This window comes from Neolamprologus multifasciatus, chromosome 20 (genome assembly GCF_963576455.1).
Source record: "Neolamprologus multifasciatus chromosome 20, fNeoMul1.2, whole genome shotgun sequence".
NCBI classification, from domain to species: domain Eukaryota; kingdom Metazoa; phylum Chordata; class Actinopteri; order Cichliformes; family Cichlidae; genus Neolamprologus; species Neolamprologus multifasciatus.
Genome location: NC_140458.1, coordinates 8,159,598 through 8,181,384, shown reverse-complemented (window position 1 = coordinate 8,181,384; position 21,787 = coordinate 8,159,598). Strand labels below are relative to the sequence as shown.

Genomic DNA, 21,787 nt, shown 5'->3' with positions numbered 1-21,787 from the left:
GCAATAAAAGGCATAATAATAATTCAGAATAATTATAGGAAGGCAAACTTAAGAAACCAACTGAAGATATTTAATAACAAACAGAATGTGAAAGCTCAAAAACCACAAAACTGTGTAACATGACAAAGTGGTTATTTGAGTCACTGTTACCTTCCTCTCAGCTTAAAGGAGCCTGACCGCTATCCTATAACTTCTGGCATCAAGAAGTTATTTACCCACAGAACTGCTGCTCACTGGATATTTTCTGTTTTTCAGACCATTCTCTGTAAACCCTTGAGATGATTGTGTGTGATAATTCCAGTAGATCAGCAGCTCTGGAAATACACAAGCCTGTCTGGCACCACATCAAAGTCTTTTACCTTACCTTTTTTCTGCATTCTGGTGCTCTGGTCGTCTTGACCATTTCTACATGCTCAAATAACGCCGTTGCTGCCGTGATTCTTAATTACATTGATGTGTTAAGAAGCAGTGGCACAGTTGTACCTAATGAAGTGCCCGGCGAGTAAGTGTCTAAAGGGTTTTTTTGTTTTGTTTTGTTTGTTTGTTTTTTGTCCATGTGCGTTCCTGAAAGATGATCTGAAAGCTTTTGCATGCCTGCAGCCACCCTGATATCTAGGTAGTTATATGGGAATTAACAGTAGCACTAAACTGTGGCCAACACATTTACTGGGGCATCTCGGGAATTTCTTGGGCAGCTGATCTTTAGTGTACCTCTCGCAGTTTTCCCCTTTCACCTGTTTACCTGCCGTTGTTAAAAGACAGGGCTGGAGTTTTGACAGAGGAACCAGTCCAGCTCAAGCGAAGGCGGGGTTAAGAAGACAAAACAAGGAATTTCCTGGTGAGCTACGACAACACAGGAAGGTAAAGTTTTCTCCGGTGAAATGTAGCGCTTTAAATCTAGAAATACCACGCGAGCTAGATTTATTACTCACCGCACGACGGAAGCGGTTTACGTCCTCGGTGCTTACGTATCGTGTGAAACGATTAATTGTAATTAAAGTACATTTAAACTGGTGTTAGCTTATCAACCTGTAGGTAGCGGCTGTTAGCTAGCCCGCGAACGTCATGTGACTCGTATTTAGTTAAATAATATACTCGAAAAGTCTGAGCATTTTCTGAAAGGTTGTCTGTGTTGTTCTTGTGGTATATTTAACACTGTTCGAGTCTAAAGAGTCTGAAAATTGCGGTGAGACGGCTGAATGTTGGCCCACTGATGTTGGGGACGGCTAAAAGAGGAAGCGCGTGTTTTGGAAACCAGAAGAACTCAGTCGGGTGGAGTCATTTTTCCCCTAACCTCAACATGCTAGTTATGTTGACCACATCTAGCATGATAAGCCTTTGGTGCATGTGCTTTGTTGCATCTAATTTGAGAGGAAGCGTGTATTTTGGCAACGAAACAAAATTCATAATAAGTCATTTTTTCCCCCCAGCACTTTTTCCCAAAGCCTCATCATGCTGCTTACGTTGACCACATCTAGCATGATAAGCCTTTGGTGCATCTACTTTGAGAGGAAGCGTGTATTTTGGCCACCAAAACAAAATTCGTATTAAGTGTTTTTTTTTTTCCCCCCCAGCGCTTTTTCCCAAACCCTCATCATGCTAGTTGAGGCTTTGGGGATTGTGTGCATTTGAAACTGTCATGCCTGCATGACTTTGAGTCATCTGCACCAACAAAGTGCTGTGTTTGCAATGTGACATATACTCTGAACTTCTTTAATTTAAATTTTAAATACCCCTGCAGAGCATGTTTAAAAAAAAAATTAAAAAAAAAGATTAACGCGAAAGTTGCACAAGAAAACCCACTCTGGAAACTAACTGGAAGTTAACGAGATTATAAACAAAAGGCAAATTGATACACTTGACTGAAATGTCAAAGTAGGGTTATTCCATTCAAATCGTCACTTTTTTGTAATATTTCTTTGTTAAATCAGCTCAGATTTGACATTGAGATCTAAGGCAGTGTTTGAACATGGATATTTAAAAAAATAAGACAAAGGTTTGAAATGCTCACTCGCCTCTGTTACCTTGAATTAAGATCTCTGATTTGATCAAATGCATTTAAATATCAAGTAGTCCTGCAAAGTCCCACATGAATAAAAAATCACTTTGCAAAAGTTAACTAGTGAGAATCTCTGAATGATATGCAGTTGAATTTCGCAATAATGCAAAATAAAACGTAGAATACTTTTTAGCATAAGAGAGTCACAGAAATGAAGACAATGCTATTTTCATTCAACTGTCATTGTGGATTGAGCAGTTTTATTAGAATTCTTGCAGCACTTATTCTTGTACAAAAAATTACAATCAGTAATTACATTCAGTTTGATGGTAAGAGAGGCTAGTGAACATTTTTTACTTCTATCTTTAAAGTTTTTGAGAGATTCATGTTCAAACATTGCTCAGGTTTGAAAGTCTGAATATGCTAGAAGCATGTTAACGAGCCATTTAGCTGGCTTTGTAGAAGAAGGAAAGTTTTGGGGGTTTGTTTCTTCCCTACCAGAAAACATTGTATAGCAGGTTATTAATAATCTGTCACATCTGAACTTGAATTTGAGCCAGACATCGGCCAGGTTGGCTGATACTACAGGTCAGTGGAGAACAGTTTGAACTGTTAGGAAGGCAACAATAACTTAAAAAACAAGTTACTACATCCAGAAAAGCACCTCTGAATCCACAACACGCAGGAAAACAGACAAAGACACACTGTGGAAGAGAGCAGGGGATTAATAATAACGAATAATTAAACACAGAGAGGCCGTTTTAGTGTGGGGGTGTTTTCATGCCACATTTCGGTTGATTTGTGCCAACTGATATGGTGGCTCTGAAAGGTCAGATGCACTGGAACATAAAAAACACCAGTGAATAGCAAAATGCTGCAAAAGCACAAAAAACACAACAAAGGTTGAATAAAGCACAACAGAAATTAAAACCAAAAAAAATCCAAGTTGTAAAACACAAGTGTTTTGGGGAAGACAAAATGACAGAACAGTTGCGAGATTGAATTCCAATGCTTTTTCTGTGCTTGCGTAGAATTTCTCTATTTGCTGATCTTTTCTTAAGTTGTGTTGCATTCGACCTCTCAGGGTCGCTGTAACAGAGCATCATTTAAATGACATAAGCAACCTTGATAAGGATAAGCAAAAGAGAATGTACCCCTCTTCTGATAGCTGCTTCCAGAAAAGCTGAAAAGAATCTCCAACTGTTTTTTTTTTTTTAACACGACAAAGAGTTCACTGTACTCAAATGGCCTCCAGAGTCACCAGATCTCAATGCAAACACCAGCTTTGGGATGTGGTAAAAAATGGAGATTAACATCATGGATATGCACCTCACAAATCTGCACCAACTGCAGGAAGCATCACGTCGGTATGAACTCAGATCTTTGAGGAATATTTTCTAGCACCATGCTGAAATTAAGCCACAAAGAATTAAGGCAGTTCTGAAGGTGAAAGGGGTCCAACCAGTATTAGAAAGGTGTGCCTAATAAAGTGAAACCAAGTGAATGGTTTTTGTATGTGAATAGTTCATATAATGTGAGCATTTTCAGGACTTACTTTTTACAGCTTAAACAAAGAGGAACATTTGGATGATGATGAATGTGTAGTGGTCTATCTTGTTTCAGATCAGATTGGGCTGTATAGGGGCCATAAACCACTGTTTGAAATTTAGACTTCAAGAAAGAGGGACTCCCCCAATTAAATGCCTCCCACAGGGGGGATTTCTACACTTTGGTGGGTTATAGCCAGTTCTAGATATAATACGACCTGAAAAAGACTGATTTCAGAGGTTTCAACAGATAACCGATAACCTGAAGCTTGTGGATCTGAGTCATTGTTGAGATATTGGCTTCTCTGAGATGACTGAAAAACTTTTTTACCAGTGCTACTGTAAGTGAGCTAGCTTACTTCCAGTAAAAGGAAATAATTAATGAGTGTCCACTAAAACAAAATAATTTCACAGAGCATCTCTTCAAAGGCAGGGAGAAAAAAAGTGTTAATAAGATAAGCAGATAGACCTCTTTACACATTATTAGGCTGTTCTGGTTCTTCAATGCCATAAGTAACTTCTAATTGAAATGTTTATACTTGTTACCTGTATGAAGTTGACTGGGCTTAATATTATTAGATTCAGTTAATTGTGTGGGGGATTTTCCTACATTATAAGTGCTATATTTGCAAGATTACGTCACACATAGTTTGCACAGTCCTGCACTGATGAACTAAAATTAGTTTGATAGCCCTGCTTCTTTTTATATGAATGAAATGAGTAGCTAACATGACAGAAAACATTTCCATGAAAAAAATATGGACCCACTCCTTACCTCCTCAAAATCAGGGGAATATCTTTCTAAAATAATCTAAGAATATTATGAAAGCATTTAAAACAGTCACAGACCCCTGGAGGTCATAGAGGACATAGTGGGAGGGTAAACATTTTGTACTTTTTAATTGGTGTGTAATTTTATTTCTTATGTTGAAGAAGTTATAAAATATACAAAAATAATTTGAATTAAAATAAGGATTTCATCTCACTCCCTACTTAGCATACTTCATGCTGCTGTAACTTGGAAAATGTTGATAGTATGAAAGTAACATTTTGCATGAAATGTACTAAAGTGATCGTACAAAAGGAAACAAAAACAGCTGATTCTGACAGGTCACATGGGATTGTTGTTGGTTTTTTTTCATGGAATGGCCCAGAATAAATTAAGTATTATTCACTGATTTAACTTCCCTTTAGCTGCAGAGCAGATCAAGATCTTGACGTTATTGTTGTCTATATGAAAGGTACAGCAAGCAAAACTCAGGAACGAACAATGTACTGAGCTTCAGTGCAAATGTTGTAGTCACTGCTGTAATGTAAAACTTTTTGAAGCTTTTGTTGCATAAACAGATACCTTTGTTGCTAATTGGCATGTTGATGTGAAGATAAGATTTACATTAGGTGTCCCAAATATCTGGAAATTCCTGTGTTACACAAGCCAAACCATTAAACATATCTATAATAAAATAGCATAAATAAAGTAGACTAGCTGAAAAAAATAAATACAATATGATGAGCTCAAAAATATAAAAATGACCTAAGAGAAAAAAGTTCTGTAAAATATAATAAAGGAGATAAATGAATGAAAATCTATATAAAATAATAAAACGCAACGTAAAAAGATGATTCGCACTGCAGCAACAAAACAAAAAGCAACTGAAATTAGCCACTGTTATAAAATTTCTACTGTTTAAATTGTCCAAGTTTCTGCTTGTCTCAAAGCTGGAACTCTGTGGGGTTAAATGTTTACATTTGAGTGCTTCTGAAGCATGTAGGTTTTTGTTTGTTTTTTGTTTTTTTTTCCATTTCCATTTTCTTTCCTTTTCTAGATGAATGTGGGCGTCGCTCACAGCGAGGTAAACCCCAACACACGGGTGATGAACAGCAGAGGGATATGGCTCACCTATCTGCTGCTCACTGTCGTCTTGCACATCGTCCTGCTCAGCATCCCTTTCTTCACTGTCCCGCTGGTCTGGACACTAACTAACGTCATCCACAATCTGGTCAGTAAAGCCTAAACAGCTGTGCTGTGTAGAAATGAACATTTTCATGCCTTTCAGCCGTAAAAGGTTGATGGGCTGTTGTCCTCACGCTGCTGGGACACGCAGCGTGGACACGTCTGTGAATGTGATAACTCGAGAGCTTGAAATTGATGGTGTAGCTACTAAAAATCTCTCACAAGTTCAGATCTCAGTGACCTCAACCTACAGGTCAGAGGTCAAGTTTTCTGAGAGTCTTCTGAACATGATGGTCGTGTCCAAATTCATGGGCTGCATCCTCCTGAGGACCCGGCCTTCGCGGTCTACGTGGGCCAGGTCCTCAGAAGGTCGGAAGTAAACGGCTGTGAAATTGGACGGTCTAGCCTTCAGATTTGTGTCACCGCTGTCTCGGTGGAGTTTAATAAACTCGACCATCTGCTCCTTGCTATCTAAAATATAACAGGACACTGGTGTAAATTCTCGACCATCTCACACTTCTGTTTAATCAGTTTTGGGTTTGACGTTTATTCAGCTGTGTGAAAACCAAGGAGGAATCCACCCGGGGGATTAAATGGCCTGTATTTATATAGCGCCTTACTAGTCCCTAAGGACCCCAAAGCGCTTTACATATCCAGTCATCCACCCATTCACACACACATTCACACACTTAATTAATTAATTAATAAAGTTTTATTTTATGTAACCTAATAACTTTAATCTCAGCCAAACCGATTTACTCACGAACAAATAAAACACTGAAAAAAGCCAAACAAGAACATTTTTAGGTTGTCTAAGTGACTTATATATTACGTTTAACCTGAGTAGCGAAAGACCGCGATAATCTGAAAAATGATCTGCCGGGAGTTTGCCGCTCTCGGCGGCTCTAGTGACCCTCGAGCTCCCGGCTAGCTATCGAGCTGGTGGATAACAGACGTCTCCGAAAACGTCAGAGCACTTTTGCAAATATGCGATGTCTTGATAAACCGAGCAGATATTTGAAGTTTACAGACCCACATTCTTGCCTGAAAATATGTTAAACATTTATTTTGTGACCCGGAGTAATAAGAGTAATATTAAAAACTTAGTAGCCACCGCCATTGTTGAAAACTGGAATTGGCTGGGCCACGCTATGAATTCTGGGATATGGTGGGTCACGAAGGGTACACCCGACCCATCCTTTAAATTCAGGGAAAAGGAGGATGCATTTGTCGGTTGCATTCGGAGGAGTATACGACTTTGGACAGCCTTCGTCGCGTCGCTGTGACGTAATCGGCCTACAAATGCAGCCCATGAATTTGGACACGACTGATAACTGTGTGACAAGTCGACATAGGATTTTCAAATTGATACCATAGTTGTGTACTAGGAGTCTGAGCGTTATCACTGGCAGTTGCTAGTATTTGTAGTCTAGCAGTCTAGCAGGTGACAGGTAGAGATACAGATAATATCAGAATCTAATCTGATTAATTCATAATTTAGCTTCTATATTTTGTGAGATCATAAAAACATCACGATATTAAACAATGCTATTACACTAAACTGACAAATAGATGACAGTTAAACCTTTTGGTATATGACGTCGAAGACAGTGGACACTTGCATATTTAATCAGCTTTTCTTCAGTTTTATCATGACTTGTGCTGACATGTTTTTTGTGTGGCACCCCCGCTTAAACAATATTCCGTGATCCTGGGATGTTATTCCATTTTACATGCTGAAAGGTGGCTTTGTTCGTTTTACTGTAGGATGCATATGTGTCGTAAAATATCGGTTTATCTGTTTTCAGGTGAAAAGAAACTGAAATTGTGGTCACGCTTTCATTTGCATTTAATCGGCAGATCAGCACACAGCACTACTTTCCTTAACACCTCCCTCCCCCAATATCAGTAAAGCGTGCTGGTGTCCAGAGTTAATGAGAAAAGTACAACTTTGTGAAGTACCATGATCTTGGTTGTTCATAACAGTGCTAAACAGTTTATCAGAAGTCGTCTGCTTCAGAGATAAAAAAAATTTTGATTTTGATATGCTAAATTCAAATCGCGTACAGTTGTTGTTGTTTTTTTTTTAATTTTTCACCAATTTGCTGCTTAGAGGAGTTTTACTTATAAATTGTAAGCTTATGTCTTCTCATCTGTTCATAGTTTTATATATTAATACAGTTAGGTCCATAATTTGTTGAGTTAAGACTCAGTTTTTGTAGTTTTCTCTGTACACCATCACAGTGGATTTGAACTCAAACAGTGATTGAAGTGCAGATTTTCTGGGGTTCCAGAAAACTGCATTAACTGTTTAGGAATTGTTGCAATTTTTATACATAGTTTGTTGATGTCTCTGCAACAAAACCAAATTACCGTATTTTCTGGACTACAAAGCACAGCTGAATATTAGCCACACAAGCTAAAATCAGGGGAAAATCCTGTTTTGTACATACATTAGCCGCACCTGACTAAAAGCCGCAGGTGTTTCAATGTTGACTTATCATATGTAAGAGAATATGCACGGGGAATATGCAAGGGAATTGTTAGGAAAGAGATGGCTGTTTGGAGACACATCCCTTTTATTAATATTTTGAAAACAAGTTATGGGTACATATTTGCATAACTTTTTAGGTAGATGTACAAGCACCAGTAATTACAAGTACGAAACATGTACTGTGCTTCATAAATGAGTAACAAATGTAGTACATAACAATAACCTACAGCACACCAGAAAAATAGATTCGGACTACCCTTTAGGCTCGGGTGCAGTGACACGGCTTTAACAAGAAGACAAGTCAGTCATTCACCACCATCTTTCTCTTCTTCCTGCGCACTAAAACCACCAAAGTCCTCTTCTCCAGTGTCGGAAACAAACAGGCTCAGGATGGCTTCGTCATCCACTCTCCGCTTCTCTCCTTTGTTGTCACTTTCAAAACCAAAGAAATCCTCGTCGTCAGTGTCAGAGTCGAAAACCCTCAGAAGGGCCGTGGCGGTGTCCTCCTCTTCATCATGCAGCAGTCCAGCCCTTCGAAATCCGTTGGTGATCGTGGTGTTTTCACACTTTTCCACGCTGTCAGAATCCACTGGTGGAGTTGGGCATAACTTGCCTTTCGCAAGTTTATCACCGCTCGTCATTCACGCCTCCCACTGAACGCGTAGCGCTACTTTGAAGTTTGTTTTTCGCACTACTTCGTACGGCACTATGTTGCCTGGTGGATGGACATGTGACCAACATACCGCTCTTGAACCTCAATACTGTGTGTCTGATCACATGCCCTTCCGCCAGGCAACGTAGTGCCGTACAACAGCGGAACAAACAAAACAAATCCTCTCACACTGATGATGTGTGATGGATAAAGAGATACGAAAGATTTCAAATATGATGCACTCTGCATTACAGCGTTAAGAGTGAAGGGGATTAATAAAAGAAAGTATTTACTAAGTACTAAGTTTACATGCATTTCGCTGGTGCAATTTCCATTATTTACAATACTTTATACAGCATATTGTGAAAGAAAACTAAAAAAAATTACTTGTGAGATATTTTATATCTAATATTTTAATATGCCTTAAGAAAACATGTAACTTTACTGTGTGGCTTTAGATTTCCTTATACTAGAAAGGTCAAATCTAAGGTCAGAGTAGAAGTTGAAGGGTCAACATTTCACATTTGAAATCTGTGTAAGAGCCCAACTTCATCAACTTTAGATGAATAGTTTAGGAATAGTGACCATTTGGTCTAAGAGGCAAGCCGATAGCATATCATTTAAAACTTTCAGTGACTAAAAATTAGCGAACACTGGCAATTGTTTCAGAATCATTTTGGCTTTACATCAGTATGATTGAAAAGCTAAAAACCAGCTGATTTGCTGCTGTTGATGAAAGTGTATTGGTTGTTGTTTTAATATCTCAGGGAAGCGCTGTTCTTTAAAAAACAAAACCAAAAAAAACACCAGTTTTGCAGTGCACATCAGACAAAATGTATGTTATTTTTCTTTTCCCACAGTTTATACCTTCAGTGTGGTTTGCACCTGGGAGAGGTAATTTTGCTCTCCACAATACTGCTCTTACATGTCAGAGCTGGGAAAATTTGTTGGGTCACTTCCAGGGTTAATGAAAACATCAGCTCTCCGGGCAGTGACTGAAATGTCTCCTTGATTCGTCGTTGCACTTGAACTTGCATGGAGTATTACTTCTTCTTCCCCCTGATAATGTTTGTGGATGACTGTTGTTATGTCTCCTCCGCAGGTGATGTACCTGTTTCTGCACACAGTGAAGGGCACTCCCTTTGAAACACCAGACCAAGGCAAAGCCCGTCTGCTCACACACTGGGAACAGATGGATTACGGTGTCCAGTTCACATCTTCACGCAAATTTCTTACCATCTCACCAATTGTTCTGTAAGTACATACACTGTTCACAACAGAACGTCACAGATAGCTTACAGTTTCACTTTCATTAGGATGAGTAATTTAACATGCAAAGGTTGCATAACTGCTGTCTGTTATTTGACAACAATTTAGGCTTTTAACCGCTTTTTAAAGGATTTGTTAACAGTGATCAGCCGACAGAAACTAGAAAATGTAAGCCCAAATAGCGACTGGCTACCCCAAGAATTACGCGTTGCCCTTATTAGTGGATAGAAAGTTAAACTTTGCTATGTTCTTTAGCCAACATGAGTCCTACATGTGTTTGTGTAAAGTAATTAAATTAAAAAGTAGTCTGCTTTTATAATAAATAAAAGATTTGGCAGTTTAATAGTTCTCCAAAGAGTAAAAGTAAAAAAGTACACCAGTTTCAATATAATTTTGACTGCAGTTGAGCAAATTAGTAAGCCAGCAGGGATGGTAGTGAAAGCAAGTGAAAGCAAACAAATCTGTCAACTCACTGTTAAATCCCCTGTTTTATTCTGTGACTGTTTTTTTTTTTTTTTTTTCCTTTTGGATTTCAAAACCATAGTTAGGGACACTCGGGAAAAGCAATTTGCATGTATTCATTCATGCTAACCACCGCTACTGAGGTTCAGTGAAACTAAGAGGAAAAGGTCTGAGGTGATAGACGTAGGCCGGTGATTCCCAAAGTGTGGGCTGTGAAGGCATGGACGATAGGGCATGAGAGGTCATTTATAATAAATGCAGTTTTTTTTAAACATATATATTAAATATATATTATATGATTTTATAGTAGAGGTTAAACTTGTATGATCCCCTTTTATAGGTTGAATCCAATGATAATTCTTTTGGCTTTGGTTCCAGAAGTTTGTTAGAATTTTCTTTTTGCTTTTAGATTTGTAATTTTGTTTAAAATTGTTGTGATGAATACGAGTTTGGCCAAAAACTGAAAAGCTAAAGCCAAATATTCTCACGTGCAGCCTGAACTTTCTGTGTGTCATGTACTTTTGTTTTATCATGTATTTGTGTGTGTGTGTGTGTTATAATCCTGAAGAATTCATGTTGATGCTGATGCTTTCTTTCTCTCTCTATCTCTTTCTTTACAGATACATTCTTGCAAGTTTCTACACAAAATACGATCCTACGCATTTCCTTATCAACACGTGCTCGCTCCTTAGCGTCCTCCTCCCAAAGCTGCCTCAGTTTCATGGAGTACGGATATTTGGGATCAACAAGTACTGACAACACTGGATTTTAACCTTCAACACTGGACTGTTTCAATTTTAGAGGCTGCAAAAGAAGAAAATCTGTTTAAATGGTCTGAACATGTACACATTGTTTGGAGTATTTCATGAAAGTTGCTTGCAGCCTGGTGAAAGTAAATGCACTGCTGCTGTTTAATCAAAGTAAACGATGACATTCCCAATGTAAAGGCCAGACATGCTCTTGTCTTGGAGAAAGAGCATATTTATAAGTGCACTGCTTTCACGTGTAGCTTTTCTACAGATGTTGGTTGTTGTCATGAATGTAAATGAATATTTTTGATTCATGTCGCAAATGGCACTTGAAAGTTTTCTTTTTCTTAATTTACTATGAAGGATTAACATGCAGCATGCATTTACATGCCCATAATAATAATAAACATTTTGACATCCATCCATCTGCTTCCGCTTATCCTTTTCAGGGTCGCGGGGGACGCTGGAGCCTATCCCAGCTGTCATAGGGCGAGAGGCGGGGTACACCCTGGACTCGCTAGTCTGTCAACACACAGGGACAGACAACCATTCGCACTCACATTCATTCACACCTAGTGACAATTTGGATTATCCAATTAACCTATCCCCACAAGCTGCATGTCTTTGGACGGTGGGAGGAAGCCGGAGTACCCGGAGGGAACCCACGCAAACATGGGGAGAACATGCAAACTCCACACAGAAAGACCCCGGCCTGATGGTGGAATTGAACTCAGGACCTTCTTGCTGTGCGGCAACAGTGCTAACCACCGTGCTGCAACATTTTGACATGATAAACATAATCATGTAATGTTTGATTCAACAGCAGGGTGTTTGTTATCTTTATTTCACAGAATCTAGTTGGAAAAGTCCAATCCAATCCAATTTTATTTATAAAGCACTTTAAAATACCCAGCACAGGAACAAAGTGCTGTACAGAAAATAAGTTAAAACAATAGAATAATAGAAAACAGCAAAATAAATAAATAAAACACATAAAACATAAAATTAAAACAGCCCTATATTAAAACAAAAAAAAGATAAAACCGCATCGAATCACCTAAAAACAACTAAAATAAAAAAATTAAAAACCAACATCTCACGTGGTGTCAAAGGCCAGGGTAAAGAGGTGGGTTTTCAAGAGTGACTTAAAAACAGATAAAGAACTGGCCTGTCTAATCTCTAAAGGAAGCTCGTTCCACAGTTTTGGAGCTGCTACAGCAAAAGCACGATCTCCTCTAAGTTTACGCCCAGTCCTGGGTATCTTCAGGAGCAGATCAGCTGACCTGAGAGAGCGGGTGGGTGTATAAGGCTGTAGCAGCTCAGAGAGATAAGATGGAGCTAGGCCATGGAGAGCTTTAAAAGTAAATAAAAGAATTTTAAAATGAATCCTAAAAGAAATGGGCAGCCATTGAAGTGAAGCTAAAACAGGGGAAATGTGCTCAAACTTTCGAGTGCAAAAGTGCAAAATCCCATTGTACAGAGGTGTGCAGGAATCAAATCCTGCCAAAATCTCTATTATAAATGATCAATTGTAGGTCAGTGTACAAGCTCCGGGGAAATCCAGACACTTTACATGAAGCAGCCATGTGGGGGCCATCACAGAGACTGCAATATACTCGTATATCTAAGGGATTCTCCCCCTTCCGCATGCACCGTGGTCGCGTTTGCATTGCAGCGAGGTTTCCCTGTTTGTGACGTTCTTTGGGGAAGTTGCAAAAGAAAAAAGAGCGACGTGTGAATGTGATTACGCTGCCAAACAGTGCCTGGGAAACACATGCAAATAACACCAGCTGTTTCAAACAAGTTGTGTAATCGAGTGTAATCATTTGCAATAGTGGTATTTGGGTTGTTCCCTGTCTCCAAATGTTGTATGCAGACGTATAATGTAAAGAAGCCAGAGATGGAATGCACAGGGCAGTCGGGTTTAAATGTCAAAATGTCCCCAATACATCAGAAATGGCTCACTGAAACTAGAGAGTGGGAGAGAAAGAATGAATACAATGTTTTAGCTCTAACGTATACTTAAAGCTGCCTGATTGAAGATAACACGGTGTGGCTTTAACAGCAAGTTAGATCCACTGCAGTTTTTCCCTGTTCTGTTTCCACTTTCAGTTTATTGTGAACTTAGTAAAACCTTGAAGATACATACCGTATATTTAAACCCTTGACTCAACATTGCATATGTAATGCGAGTGTTTGCCAGTCATGACTGGATTACATAGAAGGTTGTGTGGCACGATATGTCGGAAGTAATGCGAAGATGTGAGAAAGGTCGCACATTCTTACTTTACAGCTGAGTGGTGCTTTCTTTGAAGTTAAGGTCATATTTTAACAGATTTAAAGATGTCCCTTTAAATGCAAACACCAGCGAAAATCATTTGAAAGATGCGTGTTTCAAAGTGAAAATACTGTTTTGCTTGTTTTGTTTCTAGATAAGTGAGGAACAACAGAAGATATCATGTCTAAAGTACATTTGAATCTGCATACTGGACAAATGAATCACTCGACAGAAACGACAAAAACACAGTTTCTGCAAATGCTGTTTGATTCAAATCACTCCATTGTTGTCTGCAAAGTGGGTTTGCCGCTATGACAGGAGTTACCAAAAGAAGCATCAATGATTTACAGATACAATCTACTTATCCAATTCAGGGTGACCGAGGGGCTGGAGCCCATTCCAGCTACCCAAAGAGCAAAAGGTGTGCTACAACCTGGGCAGGTCACCAGCCTGCTGCGGGGCTAACAGCAGGCAGGTTAACTAGTGTTAACCCAACACCACTACATGTCTTTGGACTGTGGGAGGAAGCTGGAGTGCGGGGACAACATGCAAACTCTACACAGAAAAGCCCTGGCCAGGTGCAATCCACCACCTGATTCTATTTTCAAAAAAATGATCCGATCTTTAGTAAATCAGTTGTTAAACCTGTTGAAATGTGACCTGGTTGTCAAAAAGAAGCAGGACAGAATTGGGCTCCGACATCAAATTGGTGGAAAAGAAGTATTTTATTAAAACAAGCAGGTCCTCTTAAAAGATTCCCATGCTAATTTCATTCACCGAAGTCATGGCATTTTGACCAGACCACCAAACAAACCTGGCACCAACACAACACCACAAAACTGCTGTTACCAAATTCAAACCGAAATGTGGGTTGCTTCCTAAAAGGCATCAAGGTAGAACTGGCTCTGTACCAGGACGGGGATAGAGCTGGTAGAAAGGCCACCTACTAAACAAAAGTGAATAGAAGTAAACCAAGAAAGACAGTAGCACAACCTAAATAATCAAGAATTATAATCCACACTCACACCATATAACTGAATGCTTACATTATGCCTGCTTTTTTTTTTTTTTTTTTTTAAAGGCCGCTTTATTCCCCTGCGGGTGACCCTAAATCCCTGTAACATCTAGTCACTGCTAGATGACTAAAATTCAAATTTTACATTCACAGGTATCTGGCATTAGGGAATACACAATTTTCCCTTCTAGAGGCCTGTTTGACCGGGGGCTTTACCTACATATGGTAATATGTCATTAATGATGACACATCATGTGTTGGTGTGATGGAAGGATTGTTCAAGCGCAACACAACAAAAATGTTTTATATGATAAATAAGTATTGTTATTACATTACTCATTTTCATCCAGCCAGAACTTGGCCCCTCGAAATCTTCCTCCCACTGATGCCAGATGCTGCTAATAAGAGTTCATTGCATCTTTGAACTTCTCTCTCTGATACTACAGAGTCTTTACTTTGCAAAAATAAAGGTGATTGACATGACAATTGTGTCAACCGGGACTAAACAAGAAAGAGAACTTCTTTTTTTTGGATCAAAGGCATATGATAAAGCCATGCTGACATTTACAAAACCTCAAACCCTCTCAGTGACATCATCACACCTTTTAGAGTTCAAATATATATATATATATATATCTTTATTCAAATTACTTGGCTGATGGCTTTTGTTTAAAATGAATGAAATAAGTCAAATTTAAAAAATGACATCTCTTTCTCTTCCCAAGCAGGAAACTAGAGTAATAACTGGTAATAGTGATCTACAAGCATAATCTCATTACATTCCACAGCAGAAAACCCAATTACAGCCAAAGGCTGTAAACAAAATATGTTTAGAAAACTAAAAACTTGTCTGGGCCACAACTGGGCACGAAGAAACCTGCAAGTCTCAGCTTTCACTGTCTTTAAACCTCTCAACAGAAATCTTAATTCCCTGAAATAAAGAAGTATGATTTTAGTGCACATTCTTTGACAGTACTTTGTTTACTTTGCCTGTGGTGATACAAAATGGCTTGTTGTCCTGGAATTCAGGGGTGCCGCTAATCCCGCCTCCAAAGAAGCCATTTAAAAGTCAGTCTGGACGGCCCTGGAGAGCTGGTCTCCCATCACCTTTCTGAAAGGCAGTAATAAGTGTTTTTGTTTCCAACATTACTCCGTCTCACTCTGGTTTCATCACAGGTACAATATCGTCGTCATCTTCGTCGTCTGTATCAAAGAGTTCATCCTCAAAGAAAGATCCTCCAAAACCGTATTCCTGAGCATGGACGGACACCTCGTTAGGCATCAAGTGCGGGGAGCCTTCAACAAAATCAGCAAACCTGTGGGTAAGCATGACGACATCATGGACCAAAACTGAACCAAAGCATGCTGCAATACTTAGTCTTTGTTATACATGTCTCTCTCTCTCTCTCTCTCTCTCACACACACACACACACACACACACACACACACACACACAAGCTAGTTATCCCTTATTAATTTCAACCTCCTGTTTCTGACCTGTTGCCAATTAACCTAATTAGTTGCCAAATCTTTTTTAGTACCACTTACATTTCTAGCCTTTTCTTACCCCATCCCAACTTTCTTCAGACATGCATTTTATTTCACGAAATACTAAAATGTCCCAGACATTAAAATATTTAAATACTTGATTTTTCCATTCTCTGTAAATACAATAATGGTTTATAATCACTGCATTCAGATCTTTATTCATTTTTTTATTTACATTTTACACAGGACAGGCTACCAATGTACCTTGTATTTAAACCCTTGACTCAAAATTGCAAATGTAGTGTGAGTGTTTGCCAGTCATGACTGGATTAAATAGAAAGTTTTGTGGCACGATATATCGGAAGTAATGTTAAGATATGAGAAATGTCGCACATTCTTACTGAAGTTTAGGTCATTTAATAGATTTAGTGACGCCCCTTTAGACAGGAAAACCAATGAAGATCATTTGACAGATAGGTGTTTCAAAGTGAAAATACTGTTTTGCTTGTTTTTCTTCTAGATAAGTGAGGGAAAACAAAAGATATCATTCATAAAGTGCATTTGAATATGCATACTGGGAAAGTGAATCACTCAGCAGAAACCATGAACTAAAGCAGTTTCTGAAAATGCTGTTTGATTCGAATCATTACTTTGGTGTCTGTAAAGTGGGTTTTTCAAATGTTCTTCCCCCAGGTTTGTTGTTTAAAACATTATTGCACAAGCAGTGCAGAAAAGGCTTACTGATAAATAAGCTAGATAGAAAGTTCTTATATGATTTTAGCAATATTTGTAATGTTTCTGGCATAAAGTAGCAATTTTGATGGTTGTCATTTATCCAGACAAGAAGCCTAAAATTTGTGACATTAGCTGATTTATTGCAGTCTTTGTATTGCAGATATTTTTTCCAGATTTTAGAAATGATCTTAAAAATATATGGTTACAGCAATTTACTGTGTAATTAAGGTGTGTCTGTATTATAAACAGTGTCTAAAGCAGTCAGCTATTGGTGATCAATATTGTTTAGAGTCTCCCATTAGTTTTGTATAGATGATTTCAGAAAGTTGCAAGGCAATAATAAAAATGAAAACTTGAAATAAATTATTTTATAAGAAACATAACTGAATCAGAAAACAATTAGTAGATATAATACTCCTCTCTTTATTTTAGGATTAGGGGGAAGTTAAGCCAAAATTGGCTTAATTAGCAAATGACAAATGTACGAGCATAAAACCCACCTTTTTGGAGACTGAATTCTAGAGACTGTCTTCCACGGACTGAACTCTGGGCTGTTACAATATCTCCGCAGCTCCTCCAGAGCCCGCCGAGTCTCTTCCTCAGCTTCCTTCTGATACTCCTCCTCAGTCAGCAGGCGTCGTGGCTGTGGCTTCCAGTAGATATACTGCTTGATTTTTCTGCAAAAAAGAGTATTTTCATGGCTTAAATAAATCCATATTATATGAACTTAATATGACTATTGTTCTTTATTCTACAACAAGCACAGTATCACTACTTTTAGGTTCAGCAGTTCACATAAAATAATTTGCCGTGTTAAGAACATGCAATAGAAAAGTGTTTTTCTTCATTTATTCTGTGAAACTAAGTGTGTGTTTACCACAGAAGTCAGATTATACTGCCTGAGGAACAATTATCCACAGTACACTGTGCTCTTACGCCACCTTGTGTCAGCATTTTAAAATGCATACCTCCATGCAGCAACCAGCAGATAGACTGGGTACTCCAGGTTTTTGGTAAACAAAGCAGCTACAATAAGAGCGAAGGCAACTTGCTGAATCTGAATTCCTAAATAAACCAGGAGCAGACCAAAGAGCTGCAGGGTCCACGACAGGATGTTAATGCTCTTCTCATCAACCAGAGGGCCATAACGGTAACACACCGCAAAGCTGATGAATCCCACAATTGCTACATAACCTGCCAAAAAAAACCAAGCAAACAAACAAAGAGAGAGTGAGAGAGATGTTTTTACACTGCATTAAAAATAGTTAAATCACTGCAAAGTTATGTACCAAATGCCCATATGCTTTACTTTTAGAACAAAGTTTTACAATAGCCATTCTTATACAATTTCCCATTTTCAAATGCTATGAAGTAATTGGATTATTGACCAAGCAAACAGTTTCATGGCCAGGTCAAACCTATTTCCTCTGGTTCAATCTGGTTAACAACAAGGAGCAAACCGCAGGTTACATTCCAGAAAAAGAAAGCCAGATTACAGTCTGTCACAAAACATTTAAAAGAACTTGCACAGTTTTAAAATCTTTGGACAAATGAAACCAAGATTAACTCATTTCAGAATGATTGGGAAAAATGGAGGATCAGCTCATAATCCAAAACATACCACATCATCTGTCAAACATGGTATGGACAATTAAGGCTGCCAGTGGAGCTGGGTCACTAGTGTTTATTGATGCTGTGATTGTTGATAGATGTAGCAAGATGATTTCTGAATGTAAAGGGTTTTCCTTTTTGCTCAGAAACTGGTGAGACAGATCTTCACAGTTAAAATGATAGTGCCCCACAGCAAAAGTTTTTCAACACAAAGAAATTAGATATTCATCAGTCACCTAATTTCAAATTAAAAGACCATGCTTTTAGTTACTGAAGAAAAAAACTGACAAACAAGCAGCAACTGGAGACTCCTGCAGTAAAGATCGAACAGAACATCTTAAGAGAAGAAACACAGCATTTGGTGCCACCTATGGGTTCATGGAATATCCAAGTATTATACAAAATTGTTATATATTTTTTATTTTTGTTAGTTTGTCCAATTCCTTCTAAGCCTCTGAAAATGGGGAAATGCAAATAAAAATTGCTGTAATTTCTAAACAGTTAAAACAATAGCTTTCTTAAACTCCATGAATTAAAGTTGATTGTTTGCTTTAAAATCAAACCGTCACTGATTTTGCAGCTGCAAAATGATGAAATACTGGTAGCCGCCAGTGCAACCCCTCAGCCTCATACTAGATACAAATATTTCCAAATCCTACATCATCTTGTGCTCAAATTATTAACATTCACAAGATTTTCAGAAAACTTGACCTCTGACCTTGCCCTTGAGGTTGAAGTCACTGAGATTCAAACTTGTCTGAGATTTTTGGTAGATACAGCTATCGTATCAATGTTTAAATTCCTATGTTGCCTTGTTCTCGCATTCACCTACTCCACCCGCCCAGTGGGGTGATAACAATGACAAGTGCATCACTACCAAAAGAACATATGGACCCAAGTGAAAACTCCTCCATGAACGACGAGCTGCTTTGTTGCTTAGGTTATATTTTTAACAGTCTAAAACCCTAAATAAGTCAAAATAATGCTTGATTTTTATAAGGTTAAACGCACAGATAGAAATTTATGGCTGATTAATTATCTATCACTTTAAGTTTTGATTAGCGGATTAATCAGAAGCTGTAAAATATATGCATGTGTGTATATACGTGGCAAATCTCTGTTAATGAGTCACCGCGGATCACCCCTTTTAACGTGTTGGCGCCGTCCAGCAATCCGCGATAACTCGTTAACAGAGATTTGCCGCGTTAATGCAGTTATGGCGTTAACATCATTTTAACTAGATTAACGCTGACAACACAATTTTTTTTTTTAAATATTAGGATATTTGCTTTGGTCCTCAGTTATCAGCTAGTCACAACCTGTCCATGAAGAGTCTGTACCTAATGCCACATGCCAGTGCTCTCGAAGAATAATGCTGAGGTTCCTGAACACAAGCTGGATTGCGTACACAGAGAATGACCAGCCTCCAACTATCAACACATAAAAGGGGCTTTTCTGTGTGAAGGAACAAACACAAATGGTATAAATATCAAACATATTAGAGATATTCAATATTTTTTAAAAAACGTGGATAAAAATTAAATACTTTACCTTTGGTAAAAAGCGTGCCAGAATGAAAAAGAGGATTATGAGAGAGGCAATCATGCCAGTGCTCATACCGGCAGAATAGAAGAAAGCCTGACTCCTTCATACAGGTGGTGAAAAAAATATATCAATTACTATGATAAACCTGACAAACCTGAAAAAGAAACTTTAGTCCATGAGAAAAAATTACCTGCTGAGTGAGTCTGCAAAGTAAAACAGCAATGCTCCAGCGAGGAATAGCGAGAATAGATATATATCAAACTCTGCAAGGGAATGAAGAACAGTAAAACACCCATATTTTAACTGCAAATAACCAGCAAATTTGTTTTATTCCATACCCCCATCCCACTTACTGCGAATGGGTTTGACAGTGTATTGCGCATTCCCAGTAGGATCAACCTTGAAGCATGTCTTCTTGCTGAACAGGCTGATGTTAATAACAGTCTCATTGTGCTTCTCTCGCAGCAGGCTCTGGAACCAGCCCCAAAAACTGAAGCGATCAAGCTCCTGCAGCTCCTCCTCACCTTCCACAGTGTCCACCTTAAACACCTTTGAACTCCACACTTTGACCTGTCAGATATTGGTAATATTATATCACTCACAAATTTAATCCAGAGGCTCTTTTTAGCTGACTGTCAAGCTGTAAATAAAATTTGAAGTATGTTAGAGTAGATTACATTAGACCACTAAAATACCCAAACTGAGGGATGATTTTAAAGAAAGAAAGAAAGAAAGAAAGGATTTCAGTATTTTACCAGTTGTGGGCTGCCAGATTCACCTACTTGAATTCTTGTCCATGTCTGCCTCCAGGTTGGCAATACGGTGTTTCTGTAACAGAACCGGTTGGATCCTGACATGACATACTCGTCACCATCCCGCAGATTAGTTATTTCATGTTCTTCACCTGGGATACATGCCAATAAATAGTAAGACTGCAACTGTCATTGTACCTTATAAGCAATATTGTTTGTGCAAGAATAACCTTTGACCCGAACACATTTGAACTCTCACTGTTTAGAGCATTTACAGTATAATACAAACATTATAAAAAAATTGTAGTCTCTGTAAATCCCAAGAAAAGACAAAAACCTGCAACTATATCAGTTCACACTTAATGTCTCTAATTTTTCACAGTGCTATGGCCCACTGGGTGTCAGGGTACCCAACATAGTTGCCCTTTAATTTTCAAAAAAGTATTCAATTACCTATGTGTGGTTGAGACTTTTTATTTTATCATTATTATTAATGATTTTGTTTGCTGGTAGGGATATTCTATACGTTTTCATACTGTTGCATTATCCGCTAGTTATATTACAAAATAAAGCAAATGGTAGTGTAACATTGTAGTATTGTTTCCATTTCTGGAAACAATACTCATTATTTAAACGACACACGGAAAAAATACTCTTTTTTCTCTTCGGGACAGAGTTAATAATAAGTTGCATTTACTTTAAATTATAGGCTAAGCATTCAAGTTGTTTCCGTTAAGGAAAATATACAAGTGTTAACTGCAACCTCTTTTCGGGCAAGTTCATTCAAGTTTCTGGGGTTTCGGTTCTACAAATTTAAACCTAACAAATCTGAAAGAGCTGCATAAATAATATTTAGTCTAATTTATTATTTATACGAACACACAACCGGAGCCAGGGAATAATTAAGATGTAGGACTCTTAGAAAATAGCCACCAATGTTCACCATACAGTAACCTTTCTGCTGTCTCACTGATTCAAAGACTGAACACAAGCTAACAATAATTAGCCTGAGCAAAACCAGTTCGAAATATGCCCCCATGTAACTCGCGGTGTATGTTTCTGCTTCACAAGACCGCTTCTTACCCGTATCCTGTTGTGAGATTTGAGGTAAACACATAAGGAGCACCGCAAGAACCATTAATCTAGCATTTGCTGAAATAAAACCGTTTATGATTTTCATGCATCCCGCCATGATAATTCCACTGTACCCCGCCTCTAACGCCTTGTCCCGCCCCTT

At 38.3% G+C, this 21,787-nt stretch overlaps 2 protein-coding genes and 1 long non-coding RNA gene across 4 annotated transcripts in view; 1 reads left to right on the top strand and 2 right to left on the bottom strand.

Moving 5' to 3' along the window:
• LOC146494325 (uncharacterized) overlaps positions 1-1,413 on the bottom strand; it is a 7,918-nt gene extending 6,505 nt beyond the window's left edge. The window contains exon 1 of the long non-coding RNA XR_014871506.1: positions 933-1,413. This is a non-coding gene — a long non-coding RNA (uncharacterized LOC146494325). The remainder of the gene's footprint in view (positions 1-932) is intronic.
• ormdl2 (ORMDL sphingolipid biosynthesis regulator 2) lies at positions 724-14,471 on the top strand. The gene is made up of 4 exons (XM_085145676.1): positions 724-861; positions 5,373-5,546; positions 9,749-9,900; positions 10,998-14,471. The coding sequence occupies exons 2-4, from the start codon at positions 5,373-5,375 to the stop codon at positions 11,131-11,133; spliced, it is 462 nt and encodes a 153-aa protein (XP_085001802.1). The 5' UTR covers positions 724-861; the 3' UTR covers positions 11,134-14,471.
• Positions 14,462-21,787, bottom strand: nemp1 (nuclear envelope integral membrane protein 1). 2 transcript variants are annotated; one of them, XM_085145674.1, is made up of 9 exons: positions 21,634-21,787; positions 20,581-20,702; positions 20,152-20,368; positions 19,989-20,061; positions 19,805-19,898; positions 19,594-19,708; positions 17,611-17,836; positions 17,143-17,319; positions 14,462-15,715 (listed from the first exon to the last, which is right to left on the bottom strand). In XM_085145674.1, the coding sequence occupies exons 1-9, from the start codon at positions 21,740-21,742 to the stop codon at positions 15,694-15,696; spliced, it is 1,155 nt and encodes a 384-aa protein (XP_085001800.1). In that variant the 5' UTR covers positions 21,743-21,787; the 3' UTR covers positions 14,462-15,693. The 2 variants fall into 2 exon arrangements, with proteins under 2 accessions (XP_085001800.1, XP_085001799.1); XM_085145673.1 differs by having other exon boundaries at positions 14,462-15,735; positions 21,634-21,786.

Coding starts and splice junctions, on each gene's coding strand:
- ormdl2 (XM_085145676.1), top strand. CDS start 5,373: ATGAATGTGGGCGTCGCTCACAGCGAGGTAAACCCCAACACACGGGTG. Junction 5,547..9,748: donor CTAACGTCATCCACAATCTG/GTCAGTAAAGCC, acceptor TCTCCTCCGCAG/GTGATGTACCTGTTTCTGCA. Junction 9,901..10,997: donor ACCATCTCACCAATTGTTCT/GTAAGTACATAC, acceptor CTTTCTTTACAG/ATACATTCTTGCAAGTTTCT.
- nemp1 (XM_085145673.1), bottom strand. CDS start 21,742: ATGGCGGGATGCATGAAAATCATAAACGGTTTTATTTCAGCAAATGCT. Junction 20,369..20,580: donor AGACATGGACAAGAATTCAA/GTAGGTGAATCT, acceptor AATATCTGACAG/GTCAAAGTGTGGAGTTCAAA. Junction 17,320..17,610: donor CTGCTGGTTGCTGCATGGAG/GTATGCATTTTA, acceptor TCTTTTTTGCAG/AAAAATCAAGCAGTATATCT.